Below are 27,463 nucleotides of genomic sequence, written 5' to 3' on the forward strand. Positions count from 1 at the left end.
ATTTGCTTGTGCTCATATATACCTAATACATACATAATACATATTGCCATATTTTTTCTTATTTGATATAACCAGTAAATGATTATTGCTTGCTATACTAGGCTGTAGTATAATGTTTAAGTGTTACAAAGTGTTAAAAAGGGCCGGGGTGACAACTGCCTTGCTTCATGGCCGGAACATTGCGTAACTAGACCTTCTAGGACATCTTTAGCATCTTACGTCTGGACTTTCGTCTAGACTTTCGAGGACAATCTTCCATTCGAGGACATCTTCCATGGCCGCAGCGTTGCATAACTGAAGTGTCTGGGTCATTCTGACCACTTTACCTAAGTGCCCTTGCTTTAGTTAGTTCCACCTACATGCTCACACATAGCTAACCAAAATCACATGGGTGTCTCCAGCTTGCTTTCCCCCTCCCTTTAGGGCGGCACCCTTCTGTGTTAGGACAAACCCCTAATAAAAGAAAGAGCAAGGAGGTTTTTTTTAGATCAATTTTGGTGACTATACAGCGTAATCTAGCATTTCTCTGTCTAGTCCTTCCTTGCTCTCCTTGGCCAAGAAAACTGAGTGTCTTCTCTCCTTATTTTTTGGGTAATTTTACAAATGTCCACCTAAGGGTCTATTTTTGAACTTGACAGATACTCAAACTAAAACGATCGGATCGGGAGCAAAAAAACATGATCGGAACAACCCTAGTTGTATATAGTCGAATGGTCTCAAAATATGATTCTAATTCACAGAATAATGCTATTTAAAATGTTTTTATGCTATCACAGACACTTTAAAGTGCGTACCACAGGATAAAAAAGTCAAAACAAAATAAAACCAAATAAAACCAAAATCTAATCCCTCAAAAATTCAAAAAGAAACCAAACCAAGCAAAACACCTAACAAAATCAAATCACCAGAACCAAACAAAGCCATGCCGATAACGTCATTTTAGCCCTGTATTAGTGTCAGTGATTGTTTTTGTGCGTAGTTTTTAAAATTCATTTACCGCACGTTGCCGTTGTAGATGTTAAAGGTGAGACAGACGATGCCCAGCAGGATGCCCAGGCCGGCGAAGACAGACACGGCGGCGAACAGCTTCTGCGACAGGAAGCGGTATTCCTCCTCCACCACCGTACGGTCCGCTGGAGGCCCCGCCCCTAAGACCACCAAATTCACAGCAAGCCAAAAAAAAAAAATAATTAAGAGAAAAGATTGTACCTACAGCAATTCTCCATCAAATGCAAGACAATTTAAAGTGCATGTCACACGAAAAAGCATGTTTATTTCATAATACACGCGGTATTTTATGCTCCTGAATGATATGGACCGCTTGGATGTGTGTGGACGCGATCGCTATATTTATTTAGTTTTTTGAATCCCGCGCCATGAAAATGAGTGACTTCTGGCTTCGGTCTTGCATTGAGGAGGAGGGCGCTGTGACGTGTACGGATGAAGGCGTCCTCTTCACTATACAGCCGTACTGTGGTGTATGAGGACTAAGGATTCAGCTGATTTTTCGGATTAACACGTTTATTTTTCGCATCACGCCAGCCAAATGGCTGCAGAAAAATCTTGCTGTATGAGGGAGAGGCGTGTGCGCCTTTTTGGAGTTTCAAAAGGTTCCCATTCACCGTGGATATTGGCCAAAACAAGCCCTACTATTGGACTTACGAGGAAGTGAGTCAACATCTTGTTTTGTATTATGTCAAATACGAATACAGCGATTACAAAGTAAACACTACAAACTTTCTTGAAATAAAGGACTACTTACGTTTGATCATTGATAGGCATGTAAAAAGCTCTCCTCATGCACATTAGCTGCACGTTAGCTGCACAACAACTGCAGCCGCCCTTGCCTGGTACACCAGACTCACCGCTGTTCCAGCTATTGAGTCTGGCAACCATTCAGCGGATACAATTTCCAGGGCGGAGCAAGCCACAGCAAACAGACAGCGGAGTGGACCAATCAGCGACGAGCAGACGTGACGTTAGTAAAACAACGACGGCAGGATGAGGGACTTGCGCGCGGATGTAAACATACGAGGAGAGCGGAGTTTATTCAACATGGCTAGCGCGAGACAGACTTGTCAATGACTCGTGTCGATGTGTTTTTGGTCATTTAAAACTGATTTTACCGTGGATTGGAACATATTCTCGGCTCTCCTGTTCACCGTCTATGTTGTCGTGGAGACGACTTTCGACGCGCAAGAGTGACGTTGCTCGTTACGAACACGTCACGCAAATAAACGAATCTGATTTGTCAATTGATTTTGTACCTGCTCGAGAGGCCGTTAATGGGCTGGTTCCCAGACTTTTCTCTCAGTGTTTGAAAAATACAGGGAGAACAGTCTGGCCATGCCAGGCAACAGCCGCCCTCCTCCGGGGAACGAGCTGTAAATTGCTCTCCGCCGGGCGGTTTGCCGATCCGCGAAGACAATCGACAACCCAGTCATCATGTGAAATGTTCCAGGCTAGTTATGTGCAGTGTTGTTAATCTTACTGAAAAAAAGTAATTAATTATAGTTACAAATTACTTCTCCCAAAAAGTAATTGCGTTAGTAACTCAATTACCTGAATGTAAAAGTAATTAGTTACTTGGCAAAGTAATTGGTGATAATTACTTTTTTTTTTTCCTCAAAAAAAACAAAACAAAACATTGGCCACACTATGTGAAGTTTTAAATGTTTTTGGTACAATTGGCCCAAGCCCAATTCTTTACCCCAATTTACCCTTTACCCTGAATCAACGGTTAAAAGTTGTTAAAATTGCTCCCGTTTTTGCATTAGTTCCCTTCTCTCTACTTTCGACATGTGAAAGTTTTAAAACGGTTTCATCATTTAAAGATAGATTCAAGTCAAGATTTTGCCGATTTAGAAGTATTTTAGATAAAAAGGTACTTAGGTTCGCTAGGAAGGTTCTCTACAACAGAGCTGTCCTGAAAGGTCTACTGCTTTAAGATGGCGGCTGTTTACTAACGCATCTAGTGCCGTGTCTGTCATTTCGCATCTAGTTATATCTATATATATGTGATATCTACCATGTCTACCATATCTACCATAACATGCGGGCGTAGTTTGTAGGCTATCGACTACAACAGGTATTATTGGAGCTACCTAGCATCGCGTTTGCTCGGCGTCACAACTTTCTTGCCTCCTCCCCACTCCTGCTCTGCTCTGTCATCTCGGTGAGTCCTCTCCCTCAGACTTTTCGACCAATATAATAACGCATAGTAACGCATGCCTTTCCGTCCTCAGTAACGGTAACGGCGTTGCCAAGATGAAAATAGTAATTTATTAGATTACCCACTACTGAAAAAAATAATGCCGTTAGTAACGCCGTTATATTGTAACACCGTGATTAACAACACTAGTTATGTGTGAATTTCCGCTTCGAAGACTTTGAAACAACACTCGGTTCAGGTTAGCATGTCGGCTAGCTGTCACGCCTCTTGGTTTGTTTACGTTCTCCGAAGCCGGGGAAGGGAAATGACATATGTCCGATTTAGGTGTCATAAAATATCGTTCGGGAGGTTCGACAGTAAAGGTGAAGTCGACAGTTTTGACCATTATGGAGTCATTTTGCCATGTCGTCCTGAATAAGTGTATTTTTATTATTTCATATTCTATTTAGCACAAGACTGTTATTTGTCATGACCATGCCATTTATTTAGCAGTTGGGGAAAATACTTGGATAAAAAGAATATCCTGTAAAAATATTGAAGTAAAGAGACAGAAACAATGACATTTTGCAGATCTCTTTGTCGCGTTTTCCTCGTTGTAAATAGTTCACCCTCGACGGGCTGACTCGTCCTTCTCAAGCCATTTATTTAGCTATTGGGGGAAAAAAACTTGGATAAAAAGAATATGCTGTAAAAATAATAGAGTAGAGAGACTGAAACAATGACATTTTGCGGCTCTCTTCGTCGCGTTTTCCTCGTTCTGAATAATTCCCCCTCAATGGACTGTATAGTAAAACCGGTGAGCCCAGTCACCCGCTGACGTCATCCACCTGTTGGGGACGCTAGAGTGCTCTAATGAAAGGCGTGGCTAACCGGCAGATTAAAAGACTAATTTCTCGTCATCTGCGCTTTGCTAAATTGTTGTATATAGTCGAACTGTCTCAAAATATGATTCGAATTCACATAATAATGCTATTTAAGACTTTTTTTCTCCTGTCGTATGCTCTTTAAGACCTTCGTTATCCGGATTTGAAATTTCCGACATTGTAAGACTTTTTAAGGGGCTGCAGGAACCCTGTCTAATTATTATAGGATCATTAACATAAGCATAATGCCATGTGCCGATGTACATTTTTTGACTTTCAACAAGAAAGTGGATAAAGACAGCGTGTGTGTTTGTGAGGCAGCGATGTGTCAGATGTCAGCGTCGGTGTCAGGCGTCAAGGGCTCGTCACCGCGGTAACGCACGAAGCCGGCGATGTCTCAGAGGCGCCATCTGTCTGACGGCTGACAAAACCCGCTTCCCACATGACAATTGCCCCTCCCTCCTCTGACATGTCAGACCAAAAAAACACAATTTCTTATCATATATTACGTACAAATAGGACTTTGACTTCCTCAATATTTTTTTTAAGAATAATCAACAAATTTCTTGCTATTCATAACGAGGCGCACAAAAAAAAGTCTCTAGAACCCGTGTCTGAAATCGAACAGTAAGTCAGCCTTTTTTGTTTCATGCATTTTGTTTCAGTACACATTTGATTTTTTTTTTTTTGTTAATTCAGATTTTTTGTTTGTTTGTTTGTTTTTGTGGCTTTTCTCTCCCTTTCTCTCTGTTTAAAAATAAACAAAAAATATTTACAGGTTTTTTTGGGCATTTTTAAAACAGACAAAAATTTAAAAAGTGAAGATTATATTTCATTTTCCTGAGGAAAAGACAATTTAAAAAAAATTAATAAAAATGAGAATATTTACTATTTGTTGTCTAAATTAATAGTTCTAACAAAATTATGATTTAATTAACCCATTAGTTAAAAAGGAAATATATTTTCTGATTTTTAATATATAAAATAAGATAAGAAACAAAATAAATAAAACTAAAGTAAACAAATAAATAATAATAACAACAATAAACAATTTATCATACGTACAAATGGTACTTTGATTTCCTCAATATGTTTTTAATAATAATAAAAACATTTCTTGGTATTCATACAGACTGTAAACATTTTATTTTTGTTGTTGATTTGGATTTTTTGGTGGCTTTTCGCTCCATATTCGTGTGTTTGTGTGTGTGTGTGTTATATATATATATATACAAATACTTAAAAAAAAAAAAAAAAAAAAGAAAAAAAAAAAAAAAGAAAGGGTTATTTAAAAATAAAAGAGAATATTGAGGTTTTTTTGGGCATTTCCAAAATAAAACAATTAATTTAAAACAGTGATGATTGAGTGTTAATTGCATTTTTTTAAAAGAATAATAAAACACAATAAAAAAAAAGAATCATTTAAATGAGAATATTTAAATGTTTTGTTCTCAAAATTAATATTTTAACAAAATTATTAATTAATCAACTTATTCATTTAAAATGGAAGATATTCTTTCTGATTTTTAAAAAGTAAAATAAAATATTGCCAAGAAACACTAAAAAAAAAAAAAAAAAAGAATATTTACGAGTTTATATAAAAAATAATTAACAAAAAAAATATGTAGTTAAAATAAGAGAATATTTCCTGATTATTTGTTTTTTGTTTTATTTTTTATTAAAAATTAAAAAAGAATATTTACTAAACAACATTTAAATGAAATAAATGAAAACATTACTATTTCTTCCTGTTTTTGTAATTTATAATACATATTTTTTTTAATAATAAAAAAAAAAAGTTTTGTTTGAAAAACTAAAATATATGACAATCTTTACAATTAAAAAGTTAAAAAAGACAGTTGTCTGACAATTTAAAAGCCAACCATATCGCTTATTAATAATCAAGTAGTCGTCAATTAATCGTGTCATTCCCATTCCGAGGCCATGGACGGTGATAGACGTCCAAAACATTTGGACGGGGAGTGCTCGCGGCGTTTTTTTTCTTTCAGTCTTTGGTGAATCCTACTTTTTGCTACAGCCTGCTGTTTGTGGCCTCTGTATTTACAGTGCAGCGCAACATTGAAGCCGCATCTTTAATGGTGTGAGTTTAATACACATGAGACAAATAAAATGCGCGTGCGTGCGCTCTACCATCTAGTGTCCTTGATTTAAAAAAGGTGGAGAGGGAAAAGGGAAAAAAACATGAGGACATAGTGTTGCCATGGAGACGCGGCTCAGTAACAGTTGCCACAGCGATTAGAGGAGAGAACCGAGTTCGAGTGGTTGTTAGGCCGACTGTGGAGACAGATAGAGACGGGGAGAAGGAAAGACAGAGAGAGAGGAGAGAGAAAGTAGAAGGGAGATGGAGAGAGAAAGAGAGGGGAGACAGCGAGAGAGAGAGAGAAGGAGAGCGATGGAGGATTGAAGGAGAGAGCAAAAGTGGACAAAGAGTGGGAGAGAGAGAGAGACAGAGAGAGAGAGAAGAGAGAGAGGGAGGAAACGAGAGCAGAGAAAGAGTGAAGGAGGGAAAAAAAGAGGTGAGAGAAGGAGAGCGAGAGGTATTGAGAGAGGTGAGAGAAAGAGAGGATGAGAAAGAGAGGGAGTGAGAGACAGAGAGAGGTGACAGAAGTATCGGCCATGCCTTTTTAAAATATATATATATTTTTAAATTAAATCGTTTTCTAATTGTATTTAACGTTACAGACATAATATGTTACACTCATCCAGAGTCTTTAGTTTAGGCTTAAGGTAGGGTTATCAACTTCATCCCGATAACAGCGGTAATTAATTAAAAAAAAAAAAAAAAACGTTAATCACGTTAAAATATTTAATGCAATTAATGCATGTGCTGCACAACCCACTCACGCAATGTCGCGCTCAATCTGTAATGGCGCCGTTTTACCTATATAGAGAGATAAAAGGCAGCGTAAAATGAGTAAAGTGAATTTTGGCAGCCTTTGGAGCCTTTTTTTAATCGACTAAAGCCTTACAGTACCTTTCCCTACTATCAGAAATATCATAGGAAGCAATGTGGGGAAGCAAGGTTGCAATTGATCTTTTTCTTAACACCTTATGATATTTCCCAACGCAGAGAAGATATATCAATTGGTAGCACTACGCACAGACATGGTTCCACTTCCCATCATGGATTTGGGCATGGCTACAGTATCATTTACTGAAAGCTCAACAAATACACTAGATGGCAATATTTAGTCACAATATGCAAAGTCACAAGTCTTTCTATCCGCGGATCCCTCTCACAGAAAGAATGTTAATAATGTAAATGCCATCTTGAGGATTTATTGTCATAATAAACAAATACAGTACTTATGTACTGTATGTTGAATGTATATATTCGTCCGAGTTTTATTCTTTTTTTTCTTAATACATTGCCAAAATGTCTATGATGGGGAAAAATGATCGGGAATGATTGGAATTGAATCGGGAGCTAAAAAAAAAGCAATCGGATCGGGAAATATCGGGATCGGCAGATACTCAAACTAAAACGATCGGGAGCAAAAAAACATGATCGGAACAACCCTAGTTAGAGATGTTAGAGAAGGAGAGTGAATGAGGAGAGGAAAGAGAGAGGGAATGAGAGAGGTGAGGGATAGAGAAGGAGAGAGAGAAGGAGAGAGAGACGATGAGAGAGCGAGAGACAGAGAGGTGACAGAAGTAGAGATAAAGAGAAAGTGAGTGAAGGAGAGAGGGAAGGAGAAAGGAGAGGAGAGATAGGAGGGAAAGAAGGAAATGCGAGAAGGGGAGAGAGAGAGAAGGGATGGAGGAAAAAGAAAAAGAGAGAAAGGGTTAGGGTTTAGGGTTAGAGAGGTTCGAGAAGGAGGGGAGAGAGACAGGAGAGAAAGAGAGAGAGAATGAAAGAGGGAGAGAATGAGAAAGAGAGAAAGAAAGACAGAGAGAAGGAGAGATGGAGAAAAAAGAAAAAGTCAAAGAGAGAAAGGATTGAAGAAGGGGCACCAAGAAAGAACGGGAAGAGAAACTTAAGGAAAGAAGGAATAAGAGACCGTGAGAGAGACAGAGAGTGAAGGATGGAAGAAAGGAGAAAGAAGAGAGGGAATAAGTGAGGAGAGCGAAGGAGAGAGAGAGGGAATAAGAGACAGGTGAGAGAAGTAGATAGAGAGGGAGAGAGAGAAGAAGGGATGGAGGAATAAAACGTCAAGAAAGGAGAGAGGGAGACAATGAAAGTGGGAGAGAATGAGAGAGGGAGAGTGAGAGTGAGAGAGAAGGACAGAAAGAAGGAGAGATGGAGGAAACAGAAAAAGTCAACGAGAGAAAGGATTGAAAAAAGGCCACTATGGGAAGAGGAACTTAAGGAAAGAAAGACGCAAACGAGGACTGACCGATCCACACGTCGTTGCCGAACCACGACAAGTTCTTCTGCGAGCTGTCGTAGTAGCCGATCTTCTTGTAGCTGCCCCCTGGTGGGAGGGTGGATGGACGCACAACACAGACAGGACATGGTTAATGCCTTTGTGGACAATTTTCCAATCAAAAACAAAGAAAAAATCAATTCAAATGCATTTTACTCATTGACCTCCATTCACATCCAATTCATTAAAAAAAAAAAAAAAATGGGATGCTCTAAAGCAGCTTGAGTGCTGGCTGTCCAAAGTCATTTTTTTACCGATCTTTTTATCATTTAAAAAATACATTTTTTAAAAATTTGGTTTTATTCATCACTTTATTTTCTTTGTTTTTTATTTTATTTATTTGCAAGTTAATGTTACTTTTTTATCAATTCATTTACTATTTTTATTTTTCCCCTTTTTTCTGATGTTGATTTTTTAAATGTATGTAATTTACTTATTTTTTATTTGTTTTTTTTTTTTTAAATCATTTTTACTCCAATTTAGAATAAATAAAAAATTCATATCTATTTTGACCTTTTATATTTTGTTATTCTTTAACACGTAACAATATTTATTTATTCATTTATGTATTTATTTTGTCCTTTTTTTAATTTAAAACTTTTTACTTTGCTTATTTATTTCATTTGTATTTTTTTATCGTTCTTAATTATTATTTCTTTAAGAATTCTTTTTTTTAAATCAATTAATCCACGAGTATTACTTTTTCTTCTTTTAATTTTTAATTATTTTTTAAATTTATGCAGTTATTAATATACTTTTTTTTTGTATTTTTATTTTTTTTATTCCTATATTGATATTAAAATAAAATATTCATTTTTTGAAATTTGTTTTCCTTTTCTTTTTTCATTATTATTTTTATTTATTTTAATAATTAATTTATGAAAGACTTTGAAAAAAAAATCCCCCTTTCTCACGTTCTCCTCGGTGTGCGCGCACTCGCGTCCAATCACGAGGCGCTCTAAAGACTCCGACCCTTCTTGACATTTTGCCTCTTTTCTGCTATTTGAAGAGCGTTTCTTCAAGCGCCTCTTCTCCGCCTTCACACGAGGGACCAAATCCTCTTTTTCGGGGGGGGGGGGGGGGGGGGGGGGGGGAATCCGCAAACATACTCGGCCGCTTTGTGCATCTTCTATAATTGCGGTGAGCGGCAAACGTGCTCCGCGCAGTGTGAGGCGGGATTAGCGCGGCGGCCGCCGGGCCTCGCTTTGTCACTTAAGGACTTTTAAGGATGGCGATGATTCCCTCTTGCCTAAAAAGATGAGCCTCGTTCACACTCCAGACTCCCGCGGAGGTGTCAGAGGTAATTTGGTCGGTGCCGAGAAATGACCTGACGCCGTAAAAAAAAAACCAAAAAAAAAAAACAACAACGTAGCAAAGAAGCTCATTAGTATTCCCGGTCAAGACTGCCACATAAGCTTCTTTTTTTCTCTTTGTCCTTCTCCTCTACAGCCTTCTTCATTCCTCCGTTCTTCGCCTACATTTTCATTCTTAACTCTTTCAATGCCAACTTAACTTTACCTATAGTGTTATTTTTTTAAAGCTCACATTGACAGCAATTGCTGGCGGCCTTGCCATTCAAGCACCTCTTTTAACGCACCATAGTGGCTGCAAGTCTCATGCTTATAAAACACAATCATTGACTGCTGTGAAATTATATGCATTTGTTATGCTTGCTTGTGAGACTGTGTCGTAGCATAATACATGGCCATGTCTGTGTGCTTCAAACATTCTTTGAACGAACATTTACAATGGGTGCCTGTTGACTATCTTATCAGGGAGTGTGCCTATAACTCACTCTGGTACCAGCTACGGCTAGTTTCCAAGGTCATAACTAAGGATGTTTTTCAGTGGAAAATCACCAGTGTTGGGCTGTAATAAGGTTCACTTTCATTTTTCGTAGAAGGTATCGTTTCATCGTAAGCAAGGCCCTTTCAACAAGCATCACAACCGGACCACTGCACACCTCTTTGCGGACGCAGAGCAAATGGCATGTTTAAGATAAATAAATAAATGAAAAAAAAAAAAAAAAAAAAACTTTTTTTTTTTAACCTATTTATTATTTGTATGATTAGCCGATCTGTCGCTGCGCTACTATTCTATCACTAAATTATGTTTCATTTTTAGTCAAATATCTTACATGTTCCCACTTCTATTGTCATCTCTATGACAACAATGCACTGATTGGCTGCGAGAGCCTGCGTGCTAGCTAGCGTGGACGGACCGCAGCAGGGTGAAACACGAGTCGCAACCGGTCCCAGTAGAAAACCGAATCTTACAAAATGGTATGCTCAAAGTTGACCAAGAGAAGAAAAGTGGAAAACCAAAATCGCCCTTTCAATGAGGAGTAGACTGACAAATATGCATCCATTTTACCGACAAAGTACCAAACCTATGCGCTTAATATGCTTCAAGACAGTTGCTCTGATAAAAAGTTAAAATGTAAAACGCCATTATGGTAAAGAGTAGAGCTGGGAATCTTTGGGCACCGAACGATTCAATTACAATTACGATTCAGAGGCTCCGATTCGATTATAAAACGATTATTGGCTGGCAACCAGTTCAGGGTGTCCCCTGCCTACTGCCCGTAGTTAGCTGGGATAGGCTCCAGCACCTCCGCGACGATCGTGAGGAAAAGCGGCATGGAAAATGAATGAATGAATGAATGAATATTGATGCACCCCCCTCCTTTTTTTTTTTTTATTTTTTTTAAATGTTTTGTACATTAGTTCCAAAATTGTTCAAAAATACTCTCAGGCTAAACCAAACTATTTCAGTATCAAGTTAGCATAAAACAGTAAACAAATATACAAAAATAACAGTAAATAAAATACTCAAGTCCCCATTCTGTATCAGCAGCTTTAAACTACATTCAATTAATTTAATGTTGTGAATCAACCGTTAAATGTTACGGTCCGCGAATGCGGAGAACAAGATTGGACCCAAACACAGACAACAGAAGGGAAGCGTTCGGGGATTTATTATTCACAATCAAAACAAACTCGCGAACGCGGAAAAGTGGGACTAACAAAAGGATTCCGTGACTTACAGGTCGACGGGGATCAAAAACGCGAAAACTGAGCAAAGGGCAGATAGCCAAAAAGACAAACAAAAATACACTCGATACCTGCACAAGGTAGAGGATGACAAAGCTAAGACGTCTGACGACCTAGATGACAAATACAGAGCGGCTCGAAAGCAGTATGTGCGAATGGCGACCAGCAAACTAATCTCTCGGCGCCGTTGTGTTGGTTCGCCACCGTTTATATATTAGTGTTGATTAGCTGGAAGTCGCTGCCGATGTGACGTCACGAATGCTCCCACAGCTGGCCCTGAAACAAACAAAATCTAACCAGCAGCGCATCATGACATTAAAGTTGTTAAAATTGCTCCCGTTATTGCATTAGTTCTCGTCTGTCTACTTTCAACATGTGAAAGTTTTAAAACTATTTTAAAGATAGATTCAAGTCAATATTTTACCAATTTAGGAGTATTTTAGATAAAAAGTTAATTAGGAGCACATCTGCCTCACAGTTCTGAGATCAAGGGTTCAATCCCGGGCTTCGGCCTTCCTGTGTGGAGTTTGCATGTTCTCCCCGTGCCTGCGTGGGTTTCCTCCGGGAACTCCGGTTTCCTCCCACGTCCCAAAAACATGCATGGTAGGCTGATTGAACACTCTAAATTGTCTGTAGGTATGAGTGTGTGCGTGAATGGTTGTGTGTCTCCTTGTGCCCTGCGATTGGCTGGCAACCAGTTCAGGGTGTCCCCTGCCTACTGCCCGTTGTTAGCTGGGATAGGCTCCAGCACCTCCGCGACCCTCGAGAGGAATAAGCAGCATGGAAAATGAATGAATGAAAAAAGTTAATTAGGTTCGCTTGGAAGGTTCGCTACAACAGCCTTGCAGGGAAGTGTACTGCTTTAAGATGGCAGCCGTTTACTAACGCCTGCATCTAGCTTTTTGTAGATGTGCTGCTAACGCTACCGAATCTATATTGCATCTAGTCCTATATAAATGATATCTACCGTAACATTATGTGGATGTACTTTGTAGCAGCTTGTCGGCAGCAGTCAGGTATGTTGTTGTGTTTTTTTATCTCGTGGCATGAGTTGAACTAGAGCCGTGAGTTGAGCATTAGCATTACCCGAGGGGCCGGGTAATGAGAAGCATGATGTTTAGCTACTCTCGCACCGTTCCTCATTGCGTACTGAAGACCGCGCGGCGCGCTGAGTATGTTGTACTTCCGCTTTACTTGGCATATTTCAATAATCGGAATTTGGATGTTTGTGAATCGTTCTCGAATCTTCCACGGCCGAATCGCGAATAATCGAAGAATCGGAAATTTTGCACACCTCTAGTAAAGAGCGCAGCTCTTTTGAAGATAAGATTTCTCCTAAATCAGAAATGAGAAGGCAAGAAACGAACAGGTTGAAGCAGTCATATCAAGAGTCAAGCAAGGTTATTGTTAAATCTATGACACAACAACAAATTGCCGCGGAGTGCTCACTCATAGTGTCTTGGATGTTGGCCAAAGAAGCCGTACTCTGATGGAGAAATAATAAAAGAGTGTATGACTGAAGTAATTGTAAGTTGAAGGGTTGGAGGTTTCTGGGCTCCGGTCCAGGGTTTCAATTAAACACACTCAGGTAGAGATTTCGGTGCCAGGATTAGCAATCAGGTAGCATAGAATATGATGTAAACAAATCCACACTTAAAGATGATTTAAGGACAGCTAGCTAACCTTTGGGGAGTACTTAAGAATAATTAAGAGTCGTTGGCCAATGTTTATAGAGAATTGAAGTAGATTTAAGGGTAACTTGCTAACGTTTGATGAGTATTGGAGTAGATTTAAGAGCGGTTAGCCAACTTTTAGGTAGCATTTGAGCAGATTTAAGGGTAGTTAGCCAATATTTAGGATGGATTCAAGTAGATTTATGAATATTTCACTAATTGTTAGATTGTATTTAAGTGGATTAAAGTTTAGTTTGCCAAAGTTCAGGGAGTACTGGAGTAGATTTAAGGATGGCCAGCTAACTTTTAGTGAGTATCAAGTAGATTAAGGTGTATTTACAGTAGCTAACTTCTGGGGAGTGTTCAGGTATATTTCGGAGTAGGTAATTTACATAATACTGGGTTTCCTACCTCATATTACTGAATTGTGTACGCTCCACCAAGCCTAATCACGTCTCCTTTTGGATAAACTTCCCTCCTCCTTCTCCTTGCTGATCAGGCCCCCCACAAGGGGTCCACGAGTAAATATGATAAGCTAATGATAGCACCACTATGTTCTTAGGTAGCATAGATGTGTAATAATGCATTTGTTGTTGTTTGTTCTTCTCCTCTTCTGTCTGCTTTCTTCCTTTCTGTCCCCCTGTGACCCTGTCCTGTTAAATAAATTCAACTCATTTTTAATTTATTTTAAAAAATTAAAATAACAAAATATTAATAATTCTCTATATTTACTTGTTTTATATTTGCATTATTAAAAAAAAAAAAAACGAAATAAATGGAATAGATAAACATTGAAATGTTAAATAAAAATGGAAAATTAGATGTACTGAGTTAAATCTGTAAAACACCCAAATAATATTTAAATTTTTCAGTGTAATTGACAGCAATAGAGGTCCAATCATCCTTCTGCAAATGAGTTTATTATGAGAAGATCGTTCATTTGCTGCCAATCCTCTAAGTTCATATGAATTGGACAACTATCAATGAGTTCATGACACATTTCGTTATTCCTTTTATTTTGTATTGATGTATTAAATGTTGCCCCCTTTCCTAGTTCTACAAACTAATTTCAGAAGAACCAGAAGTAGAAAAGGTCCAATGAAGTACCTTGAAGCTGTTCGATGAGAGTCATGGCCATCCTGGAACCCTGGGCATCAAACACCACCTGGCCCTAAAGCGAAAAAGACAAGAAGAAAGTTCATCGCACGGACCAAATTTTGCCCAAACAAATAAAATGGTTTTGTACCGAAACGCCCTCGAATGAGCTGGTGTTGAGCGCGCGGTAGATCTCGGACGTGATGTCCTTGTTGTTGTAGTTGAAGTCCTCCAGCCGCCGCCCTTTGGCCTTGAGCGGCGCTACAGTCTTGTTGAGCGCTAACGCCAACGCCCAAACCGCGTCGTAAGCCAGCGGGGCCTCCTGGAAGCCGCCCGTCTCCTCTGGGTTCATGCCGCCCAGGCGGGACATCAAGGCGCCCAAAAACTCCTGTGAAGTCTGATTCCACCACAAATATTTCACTGATGTGCCAAACATTTGCATAAGCACATTTTCCTAGTATTTAGGGTTCTTATTTACATCTAGGATTCAAAATTTAAGAGCAGTTAGTAAACTTTTGGGCTGTTCTCAAGAAGATGGCCAACATTTAAGGAGTGTTCGAGTAGATCTAAGGGTGGCTAGCTAACTTTGAGGGCGTGTTCAGGTGTATTTAAGAGTAGTCTGCCAATGTTTAGAGAGCATAGAGATAGATTTCAGGATAGCTAGCTAACATTTGGGGAGCATTTAAGTAGAATTAAGAGTAGTTAGCCAATGTTGATAGAGAATTGAAGTAGATTTAAGGGTAGCTAGCTAACGTTTAGTGGGTACTGGAGTAGATTTAAGGGTGGTTAGCCGACTTTTAGGGAGTAGCCGAGTGGATTTAAGGGTAGTTATCTAACATTTAGGATGGATTTAAGTAGATTTAAGAATATTTAGCAAACTTTTAGATAGTATTTAATTGGATTTAAGAGTAGATAGCCAACATTTAAGGAGTATTCGAGTGGATTTAAGGGTGGCTAGCTAACCTTTAAGGTGTATTCAAGTATATTAAGAGTATTTACAGTAGGTAGCTTTTAGGGAGTGTTCAGGTAAGAGTAGTTCGCCAATGTTTAGAGAGTATTGAGATAGATTTAAAGGGAACCACGGATGAAAAGACGTAGCTCTTAAAAGATAAATGTTAGTACGAGCAATAATAATTTGATATTAAAACCCCTCTTAATGTTTTCGTTTTAATGAATTTTGTGAAATTTTAAATAAAAAAATAAACTAGTAGCTCGCCAATGTTGTTGACGTCCCAGGGCGGTGAAGTCACAGGGCCACGCTGCCGTACTCCACAGTCACTCTAACTATGTAAGGTAGTGATTTAAATACACCACAAGGTGTCAATGGCGAGTTTTACATTCATAAGACATCAAGCCAATGAGTGCGTTTTGTCCCTAGACTTACGCCGTAGCTCCCCGTTTTTTTTTTTGGGGGGGGGGGGGGGGGGGGGACTGGGTCTATTGTGATTCACGTTCATTTGAGTGTTGTCTTCACCAGACTCTTGAAAATGGCTCCGAGCATCATAGTTTGTGTATTGTGACTAAATATTGCCATGCAGTGTATTTGTTGAGCTAAAGGAGTTGCTAAAATGTTTAAATATAGTTTGACCAAAGTCTGAGTAAGTTTTATGTGTATTTTGAGCATCTATTTTGATTGTGAATGCCAGTTCTCTTTGCATTGTTGTGTTAACTGTGTGAGAATAGGGCCTCAGTAATACAGATTGAAGCACTTTTCATCTTGGTGACATTTTTTGAGAGATATGAGTATTAGTTTTGTAGTATTTTCACTATATGATACTTATGTGTGTTGTGAAAGAGTTGCCGAAGCTTATGTCAATAAACGGCGCGGTCCGAGCTACAAATCTGAATGCCTGCGTCCACTCGTCTTTCTCTCTCCCACTGTAGATTAAAGAAACTACAGCATCAGTCAAGGGGAAAAACGCACTCATTGGCTTGATGATTAATGTAAAACTCGCCATTGACACCCTGTGGCATATTTAAATCAGTACCTTACATGATTAAACAGTCACACGTGTTTTTTTTTTTTTTTTTTTTTTTTTTTAGTAAGAGTGACACGTGGAATTCTGGCAGCGTGGCCCTGTGACGTCACCACCCTGCCACGTCAACAACAATGGCGACCTACTAATTAAAATAATTTTACAAATTGTATAAAAACGAAAACATCAAGAGGGGTTTCAATATCAAATTATAATAACTTGTACTAACATTTATCTTTTAAGAACTACAAGTCTTTCTATCCGTGGATCCCTTTAAGGGTAGTTAGCTAACATTTAGGATGGACTGAATTGGATTTAAAAATAATTCTCTAATTTTTAGATTGTATTTAAGAGGATTTAAGTGTAGTTAGCCAACGTTTGTGGAGAATTTGAGTAAATTTAAGGACGGCTAGCTAACCTTTAGGGATAACATTTAGGGAGTGTTCAGGTTTATTTAAGAGCAGTTCACCAATGTATAGAGAGTATTGAGATAGATTTAAGTGTAGCTAGCTAACATTTGGGGCGTATTTAAGTAGAACTAAGAGTTGTTAGCCAATGTTTATAGAGAATTGAAGTAGATTTAATGGTAGTTAGCTAGCGTTTAGTGGGTACTGGAGTAGATTTAAGACTGGTTAGCCAACTTTTAGGGGGTATTCCAGTAGATTTAAGGGTGGTTAGCTAACATTTAGGATGGATTCAAGTAGATTTAAGAATAACTCTCTAATTTTTAGATAGCATTTAAGTGGATTTAAGTGTAGTTATCCAATGTTTAGGGACTATTCGAGTATATTTAAGGGTAGCTAGCAATTTTTTTTAGTGAGTATCAATTAGATAGTAGCAGAGTATTTCCAATAGCTAACTTTAGTTAGCCAATTTTTAGGGACTATTCTAGTAGATTTGAGGGTAACTGGCTAACGTTTGAGGAGTACTGAAGTAGATAGCCAACATTTAGAGAGTATTTAAGTACAGTTAAGAGTAGTTAGCCAATTTTGGGGGTATATTAAAGCATACTTAAGGGCAGCTAGCTAACTTTTAGGACGTATTCACGTAGATTTAGGACCCTTTAGCTATCGTTTATGGAGTATTTGATGTTATTTAAGGGTATTTAGATAGCTTTTAAGGAATTTTCAAGTACGTTTAAGAGTTGTTAGCTAGCTTTTAGGGAGAATTCAAGTAGATTGAAGAGCAGTTGACAATCTATCGTTTATGGAGTATTTGATTATATTTAAGAGTAATTAGATAGCTTTTAAGGAATTTTCAAGTAGTTTTAAGAGTAGTCAGCTAGCTTTTAGAGAGTATTCAAGTAGATTTAAGAGCAGTTGGCAATCTATTACGGTGTATTTTTTTCTCAGTAGATTATTTAGCTAAGTTTTAGGGAGGATTCAGGTATATTTAAGACTTGTTAGATATATTTAAATTTAGGGAATATTTGAGTACATCAAAGAATATTTAGATCATGTTCATGGAGGAGTCAAGTAAATGTTAGAGTAATTAGCTCACATTTTGGAATATTCAAGCATATTTACGTGTGGTTAGTGACATTTTAGGGAGTATTCAAGTAGATTTAAGAATATTCTGATACAGTACAATGTATTCAAATGGATTTAAGGGTAGTTAGTCATTTCTTTTTGTTTGTTTGTTTGTTTGTTTAGAAAGCATTCAAATGGATTGAAGACTAGTTAGCTAACCTTTAGGGACAAATAGATTTTTTTTTGCAGCCAGTCCTCCCAGTTGAAAATGGGTTGGGCATCCATTGCTTCCAATGATTTAATAATAAACTTCAAAGTTCATAAAATTAACAGAGGAAAATGCTTTTCATCATCACCATTCCATCAACATTTATCGACAAAGTGTCACTTTTAACGCAGCGCATTAAGTCTGATCAAATTCCACCAAAACACCTCTCCACCTGTTTTGGGGCGTAAATGAGCCCCCGGCGATTTGCCATCTCCATCCTGTCGGCGGCGAGCAATTAAGCCAATCTGCGAGCGGCGGCGTGTGACGGCAGATTATTGCTCGCAATCTTCGAGATGTCCCCGAGGAACCCCCGCGGGGCCCACGCGCGCTTCCAATCGGGCTCCCTGACAAGTCCCGTTCATTAAAAAATTTCACCTCGCCATTTAAACGTGACGTGTTATCACGCCGCCTTCGGTGCTCGGCACCCCGGCCGAGAAATATGCTAATTTGAGACTTGCAAATTGAATCGGAAACACATCTTATTTTTAGGAATAGAAACTGCCACTTTTATTCAGTTTGAACCCTGTAACTTTAATAACCAAGAGACTAATTTACGGATTTGTACAGGCTAACTAGCATTAGCTTCCATAGTGACATTGCCAACTTTGTGGCATTCAGAGTCTCTACTAGCCCAAGTAGGGCTAGTTAATTACAGTGGGCACCGATACCGATACTAGTAGGAGTGTGCCATCTACGCCTACGATTCGATTACGATTCAGGGTGCTACGATTCGATATTGAACGATTATCTTCACGGTATTAACGGTGATCACGATTTTCGATGCATCTTTAACCCCTACCTGTCAGGATTTCTTTTTTCTTACTTTGTGACTATTGCATACTTTTAAGCAAAGTATATTAGCCAGTATTCATTAATTAAAGCAGCCAAACTAATTTATGTCCGTTATGTTTTATTTCCAGTCACCTAATGATCCAGCAGGAACATTGGAAACATGCCTATACAACACAAAGCTTTTTTACAAGAAGGTGCAAAACCATTTGTTTCAAAGACAGTACTTATGTCTCTCAACAATACAATAACATTTACACTGGTGGCATGAATTCCACTTTTTCTAATAATCGATATATTGGCACACCGCTAGATACGATTATCAGTATCAGTACCGATACAGCACTAAAATGTTAACGGGCACAACTAAGAAATAACGACCTGTTGCTGCTGTGCAAGATGTACTTTTCGAGATCTACCGTAGTTTCTGAGCACTGCTCGCCATACTCAAGATGGCCGCTAGCTAAGTCCGCTGCCGTAAAAAAATGTAGTGCTTGTTGTGCTTAAAAGACGTCTAGTCATGTGGCCTCCAATCATCCGTACAGTGCATGAATTCTTGGAATGTAGAAACTGTTTATATACTTTTATTTTATACACACTGAAACCTCTACATACAAATTTTATTCATTCCAGTGTAAGTCGAAATGGTCGTATGTCGAGCGGGATTTTCCCATATGAATACATTATAATTTGTTCCACAGCCCAAAAACCTACGCTAAATCCTTAATAGATGTAACATATTTATGTCACGATGCTGTTGCCATAGTTGTGTACTCCCTATGGGTGTTGTATTACTGGTAAAAGGAACTTCTGTGATGATCATATCTATAAAGAATTCAGCGATTTAAGCATTTATTCACAAGAATTTTCACCAGAAAAGCTCTGTTTACATATGGCAGCCGCCTCATTGAGTAACAGAGCAGTAGCATCGTACTTCGACATATTTATGTAGAATAAATGCTAATTGCACGTTTTTGTTGTTGTTGCTTTTAACCAAGAATCGTCCATATCTATTAAGAATTCAGGGATTTAAGCATTTATTCACAAGAATCTTCAATGGAAAAAGGCATTGTGGCAGCCCTCCTTATCACAACAAAGGGCTAAGAGACTAGCATCATTCTTCGACATAGTTACGTAAAATAAATGCTAACTGCACGTTTTTATTTTGCTTTTAACCAAGAATTGAGACTGTTTTATGTCCATATCTATAAAGAAGCATAGTTCTATATAAATAAAGAATAAATAAGAATAAAGAAGCTATAAAGCATTTATGCACAAGAATTTTCACCGAAAAAGCTCTGTTTACATATGGTCGCCGCCTCATTGAGTAACAGACTAGCATCGTACTTCAAAATAATTTACGTAAAAAAAATGCTAACGGCACGTTTTTTTGCTTTTAACCAAGAATCGAGACTGTTTTTCGTCCGTATCTAGAAAGAATTCAGGGATTTAGGCATTTATTTACAAGAATTTTCACCAAAAAAGCTCTGTTTGAGTAACAGACTAGCATTGTACTTCAACATATTTACGTAAAATAAATGCTAACTGCACGTTTTTTTTTTTTTTTGCTTTTAACCAAGAATCCAGACTGTTGTTCATGCATATCTAAAAAGAATTCAGGGATTTAAGCATTTATTCACAAGAATTTTCACCAGAAAAGCTCTGTTGACATATGGCGGCCACTAGCTACATTTACTAACTGACTAACATTGTACTTCGACATATTTACATAAAATAAATGCTAACTGCTTTTTTTTTTTTTTTTGCTTTTAACCAAGAATCGAGACTGTTTTACGTTCATATCTATAAAGAATTCAGGGATTTAAGCATTTATTCACAAGAATTTCAACGGAAAAAGCCATTGTGCCAGCTCCCTTATTACAACAAAGAGCTAAGAGAAAGCATCATTCTTCGAACTATTTACGTAAAATAAATGCTAACTGTACATTTTTTTTGGTTTTTTTTTTTGCTTTTAACCGAGAATCATCCATATCTATAAAGAATTCAGGGATTCAAGCATTTATTCACAAGAATTTTCAACGGAAAAAGCCATTGTGGCAGCCCTCTTCATCACAACAAAGAGCTAAGAGACTAGCATGAGTCTTCGACATAGTTACGTAAAATAAAACTGCACGTTTTTATTTTGCTTTTAACCAAGAATCGAGACTGTTTTACGTCCATATCTATAAAGAACTCAGGGATTTAAGCATTTATTCACAAGAATTTTCACCCAAAAAGATCTGTTTACATATGGCGGCCGCCTCATTGAGTAACAGACTAGCATCGTACTTCAAAATAATTTACGTTAAAAAAAAAAATGCTAACTGCACGTTTTTTTGCTTTTAACCAATAATGGAGACTGTTTTTCGTCCGTATCTATAAAGAATTCAGGGATTTAGGCATTTATTTACAAGAATTTTCACCGAAAAAGCTCTGTGTGAGTAACAGACTAGCATTGTACTTCGACATATTTACATAAAATAAATGCTAACTGCACTTTTTTTTTTTTTTTGCTTTTAACCAAGAATCGAGATTGCTTTACGTTCATTTCTATAAAGAATTCAGGGATTTAAGCATTTATTCACAAGAATTGTCACCGGAAAAAGCCATTGTGACAGCCTCCTTATCACAACAAAGAGCTAAGAGACTAGCACCATTCTTCGACATAGTTACGTAAAATAGCTACATTTACTAACAGACTAGCATTGTACTTTGACATATTTACATAAAATAAATGCTAACTGCATGCTTTTTGTCTGTTTTTTTTTTGCTTTTAACCAAGAATCGAGACTGTTTTACGTTCATTTTTATAAAGAATTCAGGGATTTAAGCATTTATTCACAAGAATTGTCACCGGAAAAGCTCCGTTTGTATAAGGCGGACGCTAGCTACATTTACTAACAGACTAGCATTGTACTTTGACATATTTACGTAAAATAAATGCTAAATGCACTTTTTTTTTTGCTTTAAACCAAGAATCGAGACTGTTTTACGTCCATATTTATGAATAATTCAGGATTTAAGCATTTAATCACAAAAAAAATTCAACGAAAAAAGCTTTTTGTCTGTGATTCCACTCGGTCAGCTTTGACGGCCTCGCCCAAAAATGCAGGCCCCCTATTTATCGGCCCCGCGCTCCGTGTCCCATCAATACAATATGAAGCCCATACTTGGAAATATTAGAATGTTCATGATAAGACATCAATTTGACATTAAAATTTTCGTTAAATTACATAACATTTTTTTGGGTGACGTAACCCGAATTTCCACGTAATCTAGGATTACGATATTAATCTTAAAATATTACGATTCATGGCTTTATTCTTGTAATATTACATTGTTATTGTATCATTAATATTATCATCATGAATTATGCAGTAACTTTAATCTCATAATATTACAACATATGAGTTTAGTTTTATAATATCATGACTTTATTCTCATAATAAAAAACTTTTTTTTCGTCTTTGTTAAGCTCAAATACTTCATCGTATTTAAAAAGTAAAGGCGAGAATATTTAGAAGGGAAAAAAAAGGAAAAATAATAAATAGATTTGCAGTTATTTTTGCTCAATTTTGGATAACGATTATGTTGTGTCCTCTTTTCCCAAATCTAGTCACACCAGTTAAGAGGCTTTAGAGCAGAAAAATGCTGACCAAAAAAAAAAAAAAAAACCACAAATGAAAAGAGGAGTGTGATTTTTTTTTTCCCAGGAGGGGAAATCCGCCTTCTGCCGGGGAGATTTAGCAAACATACTGTTGATAAACAGCTCCGAATATTTATCGGCGACGTCCGTGCCAGCAAACGTTTTGACATGACAATGAATATCTTGAATAAATTTCACATTGCTGAGCGGATCAACGATTGCCGAGGGTGCAAAATATCAAGGAAACAACGCGCATTCCAAATCTTATTAAATATATTTTTAGGCTGCCTGTGGATGATCATGTTTCAGTGCCATTGACGTCTCTCGCTGTCAATGGTAGCAAATGATGACAGCTCTTGACATGAACATGATTTTTTTTTTTTTTTAAATTTAAAAAACTGTGTATAATAACTTGATTCTCTCGGTGTACAATAAGATTCTCTTTCATAAAAAATCTACATGCTTGTTTATTTATTTATTTATTTTTAAAATATGGATTGGACGTCTATTGCTGTCAATGTCATCTTATGACTTTGATGATGACGTCCCAGATTCAAACCATTTAAAAAAATGATTTAATTTTGTGTTTCATTTTTTAAAAATGCATTTGTATATATATTTTCAAGATGTGTTTCATTTTATGTTAAAAAAATGTAATTCAAATAGATTTTTTGACTGGATTTTAAAAATAAAATGATTAATTATCTAAACATGATTTTAAAAATATGTTTTTTAACATTAATAAATATTTCCTTGAATTTAATTTGATTTTTTTTTTATAAGTCATTGATCTAAACATGATTTTTTTTTTAAGTGAAAACATTTTTTTTTAAATGAATGTATTATTTATTAATTTATCTAAACAGAATTTAATTTGATTTTTTAATTTATTTATTGATTTTAATTTTTAAGTTAAAAAAATATTTTTTAGTTCAATAAGATTTCAAAAAACCTTATTTTTGTATTTATTTAAAGTTAAAAAATATATATATTTAGTGCGATTTGTAAAAAATTATATTTATTTCTTTATCTAAACATGATTAAAAAATGTTTAATTGAAAAAATGTTTTTATTTTTATTTATTTTTCTATTTATTTTTTTTAAAAGATACTGTATTATTTATTAATTTATTACATTTAACACTATTCCATTTTATTTTTTAATTAATTTTATTTATTGATTTTAATTTTTTTTAGTTAAAAAAATCATTTTTTTAGCTCAATAAGATTTTTAAATCTTTTTTTTATTTTATTTAATCATTTATCTAAACATGATTTAAATGTTTTAATTGAAAATTAGAGTTTTAATTTAATTATTTAAAAAATGAATGTATTATTTATATAATAATTTATCCAAGCATAATTTAATTTTATTTGATTTATTTAATTCATTGATTTTAATTTTTAGAGTTAAAAAAGTTTTAGTTCAATAAAATAAAAATAAAAAAAACTTTTTTATTTAAAGTTAAGAAAAACATTTTAATTTAATCAGATTTGTAAAAAAATATATGATTTAATTCTTTTACGATTTTTTTAAAGCTAGAAAATATTTCTTGTAATTTAATTGAGTTTTTTAAAAAAGATTTTTTTATTAACGTGATTTTTAATGTTTTTTAAGTTTTTTAATTTTTTTTAATTCAAACTTATTCATCAATTCTAGTGCAGATATTAGCAAATGGAGCGGGTGTTTGAATCACTAGTTGGACAGAAAATCGTCTTTAGGCAGTGGGTCGCAAACGGAGTGTACCATGTTGGAGACGCCGCGGACGGTCTCGGGATTGAGCATGACGATCTCGGTGGTGACGTGCCCCTCCACGGCTTCGGTCATGTTGTCCACGGTACAGTTGATGGCCGGGTCTTTGATCTTAAACCAGTTGTCGGCGTACCAGCCAATCAGGAACCACACGTACTTCTTTCCATAAAGCTTCTCCTTGAACACCTGCAAAATGGCCAAGATGAAGCTCCTCAACTCACTTTATTTTTTTTATTTTTATTTTATTATTATTATTTTTTTAAACCTGTCCTGTTCAGCTGTTTGACACAGAGAATGGAAGTCTAAGTGCCCGGATTCTGAACAGTTTAGGGTTAGGGTTAAGGTTAGGGTCAACTCACTTTATTAACATTGCTTTTTCATGTCATGAAAACACTTTATCACTGGTAGAGCGATATATTATCGCGAGTAGATGTCCGAACCATTTGAAGAGGGAGTGTTCATTCGCTGCCAACCCTCCCACTTCAAACAAATTGGACCTCAGGCGCCGTCAATGACCGTCTATGAGTAAATAACACATGCTTTGACATTGAAAATTAATCATCTTTTAGCTATTTATGACTCGATTTGATGCATGGGTTGTGATTGGAACCTCGCCCCTACCAACATGGCCCCCGCCCTGAGGCCATCTTGGTAGGGGCGATGATAGCTCTTTTCATGCTTCTGCCATTATTTTCAATGAGTTCGTCATTATTAGATGTCCAATCCACTTGAAGCGGAAGGCTGGCATCGTCAACGGCAGACAATTAAGAGCAACCACCGCTGAAAGTGAAGACAGTAGATTTTCAAAATAAAATCTGGGAATTTCAAGTGCCAAATTAAATTATATATTAAGAATAAAAGGTTACATTAGTAAATGTTTACATTTAAAAAAATACCCAAAAGGAAATAAAATACTAAAATTAAATAAAATACAGAAATGAAGTAAAAATTAAGAAAATGTTTGATAAATTCATATAAATATTTCTAAAATCCAAATCAGCTATATTTAGAAATGAATAAAACAAATGGAATTAATTTTTCAAAAAATAAAAATACATGTTGAAATCGAAAAAATGAATACAAAAATTGAAATGCATAATTCTGTTGAATTATGCATTTCAATTTTCGCTGTACTTATAATTGTAAGATAATGAATTAATAAATACTAATTATTTAATTATTATTGTATTTATTATAAAAGAATAATTCTTCATAATAAATGAAATATTCATTATTATAAATGAATAATGGTATTTCTATTAATTAATATTGCAAATAATGCTCCATAATAATTAAAATAATAATGTTTATTTTATGATGATAATTATTAAATACAATTATGGATTTAAATTTTATTAGTTTATTTCAACATGAAATTTTCTATTTTTCATAATTGTATATCAATTTATTCTATTTTTAAATATATATTTTTTTAGATTTTTAAAATTTTAATATCAAATATTTTCCAATCGTTAGTTCATTTTCTAAAATTTCATTTATTGTATAGAAATAAAATTAAATAAAATGAAGAAATAACACAAATGAAAATTTTATTAAATGAACAAAAGTGGAAATCAGCAAGTATTAAAAAGTAAATAAAAAAATACACAAAAACTGAAATGTATAAAAACTAAAATACACAAAAACTGAAATGTTTAAAAATCTAAGAAAATATTAAATTGAAACAAATAACATAAAACAAAACCTATCAAGCCATATCAAATATGTTGAAATAACTAAATTCAGGGCGGAAAAATTACACTAAAGACTCATTTAATGATTTCTTTGACGATGTATTCATTTCATTAAATCTGACCACTCTTGCTTCTCCATATAAACGATTCTGTCGTGTCCCGTTACATTGCATTTTTTCAATGATTTAATACCAATCATTTCTTTGCAGCGTGATCGTGAAGTCCTCGAAGCTCCATGAATAAGTAAGCACGAGGTTGGTGTAAACCCTGGCCATGTTGCGGCATCCAAACAACACATTAGGGGGAAAACATTTGGGATTCAATGAGCAGAAGGGGGGAGGGCGGGGGGAATAGGCGCTCACCTCGCAAAACACTTTCCTGGCTTCGGTCTCGTAAAACAGCCCCACGATGATCCGGGCGTCTTGACGCTGTCAGACCAATAAGAAAAAGGAATTAATCATAATAATGATGCTGTGATTTACAGATTAAGGATCATTACTGTATTTGAAGCGGTAGGAATTCTACATCTATGGCCGTTTCCTATTCATTTTTGGTCACTTGTTGTTGATTTAGGGGCATTTACGGGTCACTTGCGGTTGATTTTGGAGCGACAGTGAGAACCAAAACTGGTATTTGCCATGTGGCAAAATCCATTTTGACACATGGCAAAAAAATGCCACATGGCAAAATCTATTTTGACACATGGCAAAAAAAATGCCACATGGCAAACTCCATTTTGACACATGGCAACAAAAAAATGCCACGTGGCAAAAAAAAAAAAATGCCACATGGCAAAATCCATTTTGACACATGGCAAAAAAAATGCCACATGGCAAAATCCATTTTGACACATGGCAAAAAAAAAAAGCCACATGGCAAACTACATTTTGACACATGGCAAAAAAATGCCACATGGCAAAATAGATTTTGACACAAGCAGAAAAAAAATGCCACATTGCAAAATCTATTTTGACACATGGCAAAAAAAATGGCACATGGCAAAAAAATGCCACATGGCAAAATCCATTTTGACACAAGCAGAAAAAAAATGCCACATGGCAAAATTTATTTTGACACATTGCAAAAAAATGCCACATGGCAAGATCTATTTTGACACATGGCAAAAAAATGCCACATGGCAAACTCCATTTTGACCCATGGCCAAAAAAATGCCACATTGCAAACTCCATTTTGACACATGGCAAAAAAATGCCACATGGCAAAATCCATTTTGACACATGGCAAAAAACATGCCACATGGCAAAATCCATTTTGACACATGGCAAAAAACATCCTACATGGCAAAATCCATTTAGCCACATAGCAAAAATATATCTATATAGCTATATACCATTTATTAGGTCTCTTTGACACTTTGACTTATCCTAACAAATTCAATTTGGCTTTCACAAACTGCTAAAAACTGACATTCGCCTGAACTATGTTAGCTTAATCTGTGGCAATTAATAAACAAAAAACAGGCCCGCACGAATACTTAACGTAGATATCAAGTACGGGGAGAATGTTTGAGACCACTGACTTCCAGGAAATCCACGCTTTTGACCTTCAGCGTTCCAGAAGCTCAGGAGCATCTCATTAACGCCGCGAATTAATTTCTGCCAACT

At 36.2% G+C, this 27,463-nt stretch overlaps 1 protein-coding gene across 3 annotated transcripts in view; it reads right to left on the reverse strand.

Annotated features, from left to right (window-relative positions):
- The window catches only part of LOC130914235 (gamma-aminobutyric acid type B receptor subunit 1-like), a 114,927-nt gene that overhangs the window by 20,617 nt on the left and 66,847 nt on the right, over positions 1–27,463 (reverse strand). For all 3 annotated transcript variants that reach the window (XM_057833241.1, XM_057833242.1, XM_057833240.1), the window contains 6 exons: positions 26,201–26,266; positions 24,139–24,330; positions 14,396–14,641; positions 14,257–14,320; positions 8,394–8,471; positions 998–1,148 (listed from right to left, as the gene is read on the reverse strand). In XM_057833241.1, coding sequence (XP_057689224.1) covers positions 998–1,148; positions 8,394–8,471; positions 14,257–14,320; positions 14,396–14,641; positions 24,139–24,330; positions 26,201–26,266 — 797 coding nt within the window. The remainder of the gene's footprint in view (positions 1–997; positions 1,149–8,393; positions 8,472–14,256; positions 14,321–14,395; positions 14,642–24,138; positions 24,331–26,200; positions 26,267–27,463) is intronic.

Source organism: Corythoichthys intestinalis, chromosome 4 (genome assembly GCF_030265065.1).
Source record: "Corythoichthys intestinalis isolate RoL2023-P3 chromosome 4, ASM3026506v1, whole genome shotgun sequence".
Lineage (NCBI taxonomy): Eukaryota > Metazoa > Chordata > Actinopteri > Syngnathiformes > Syngnathidae > Corythoichthys > Corythoichthys intestinalis.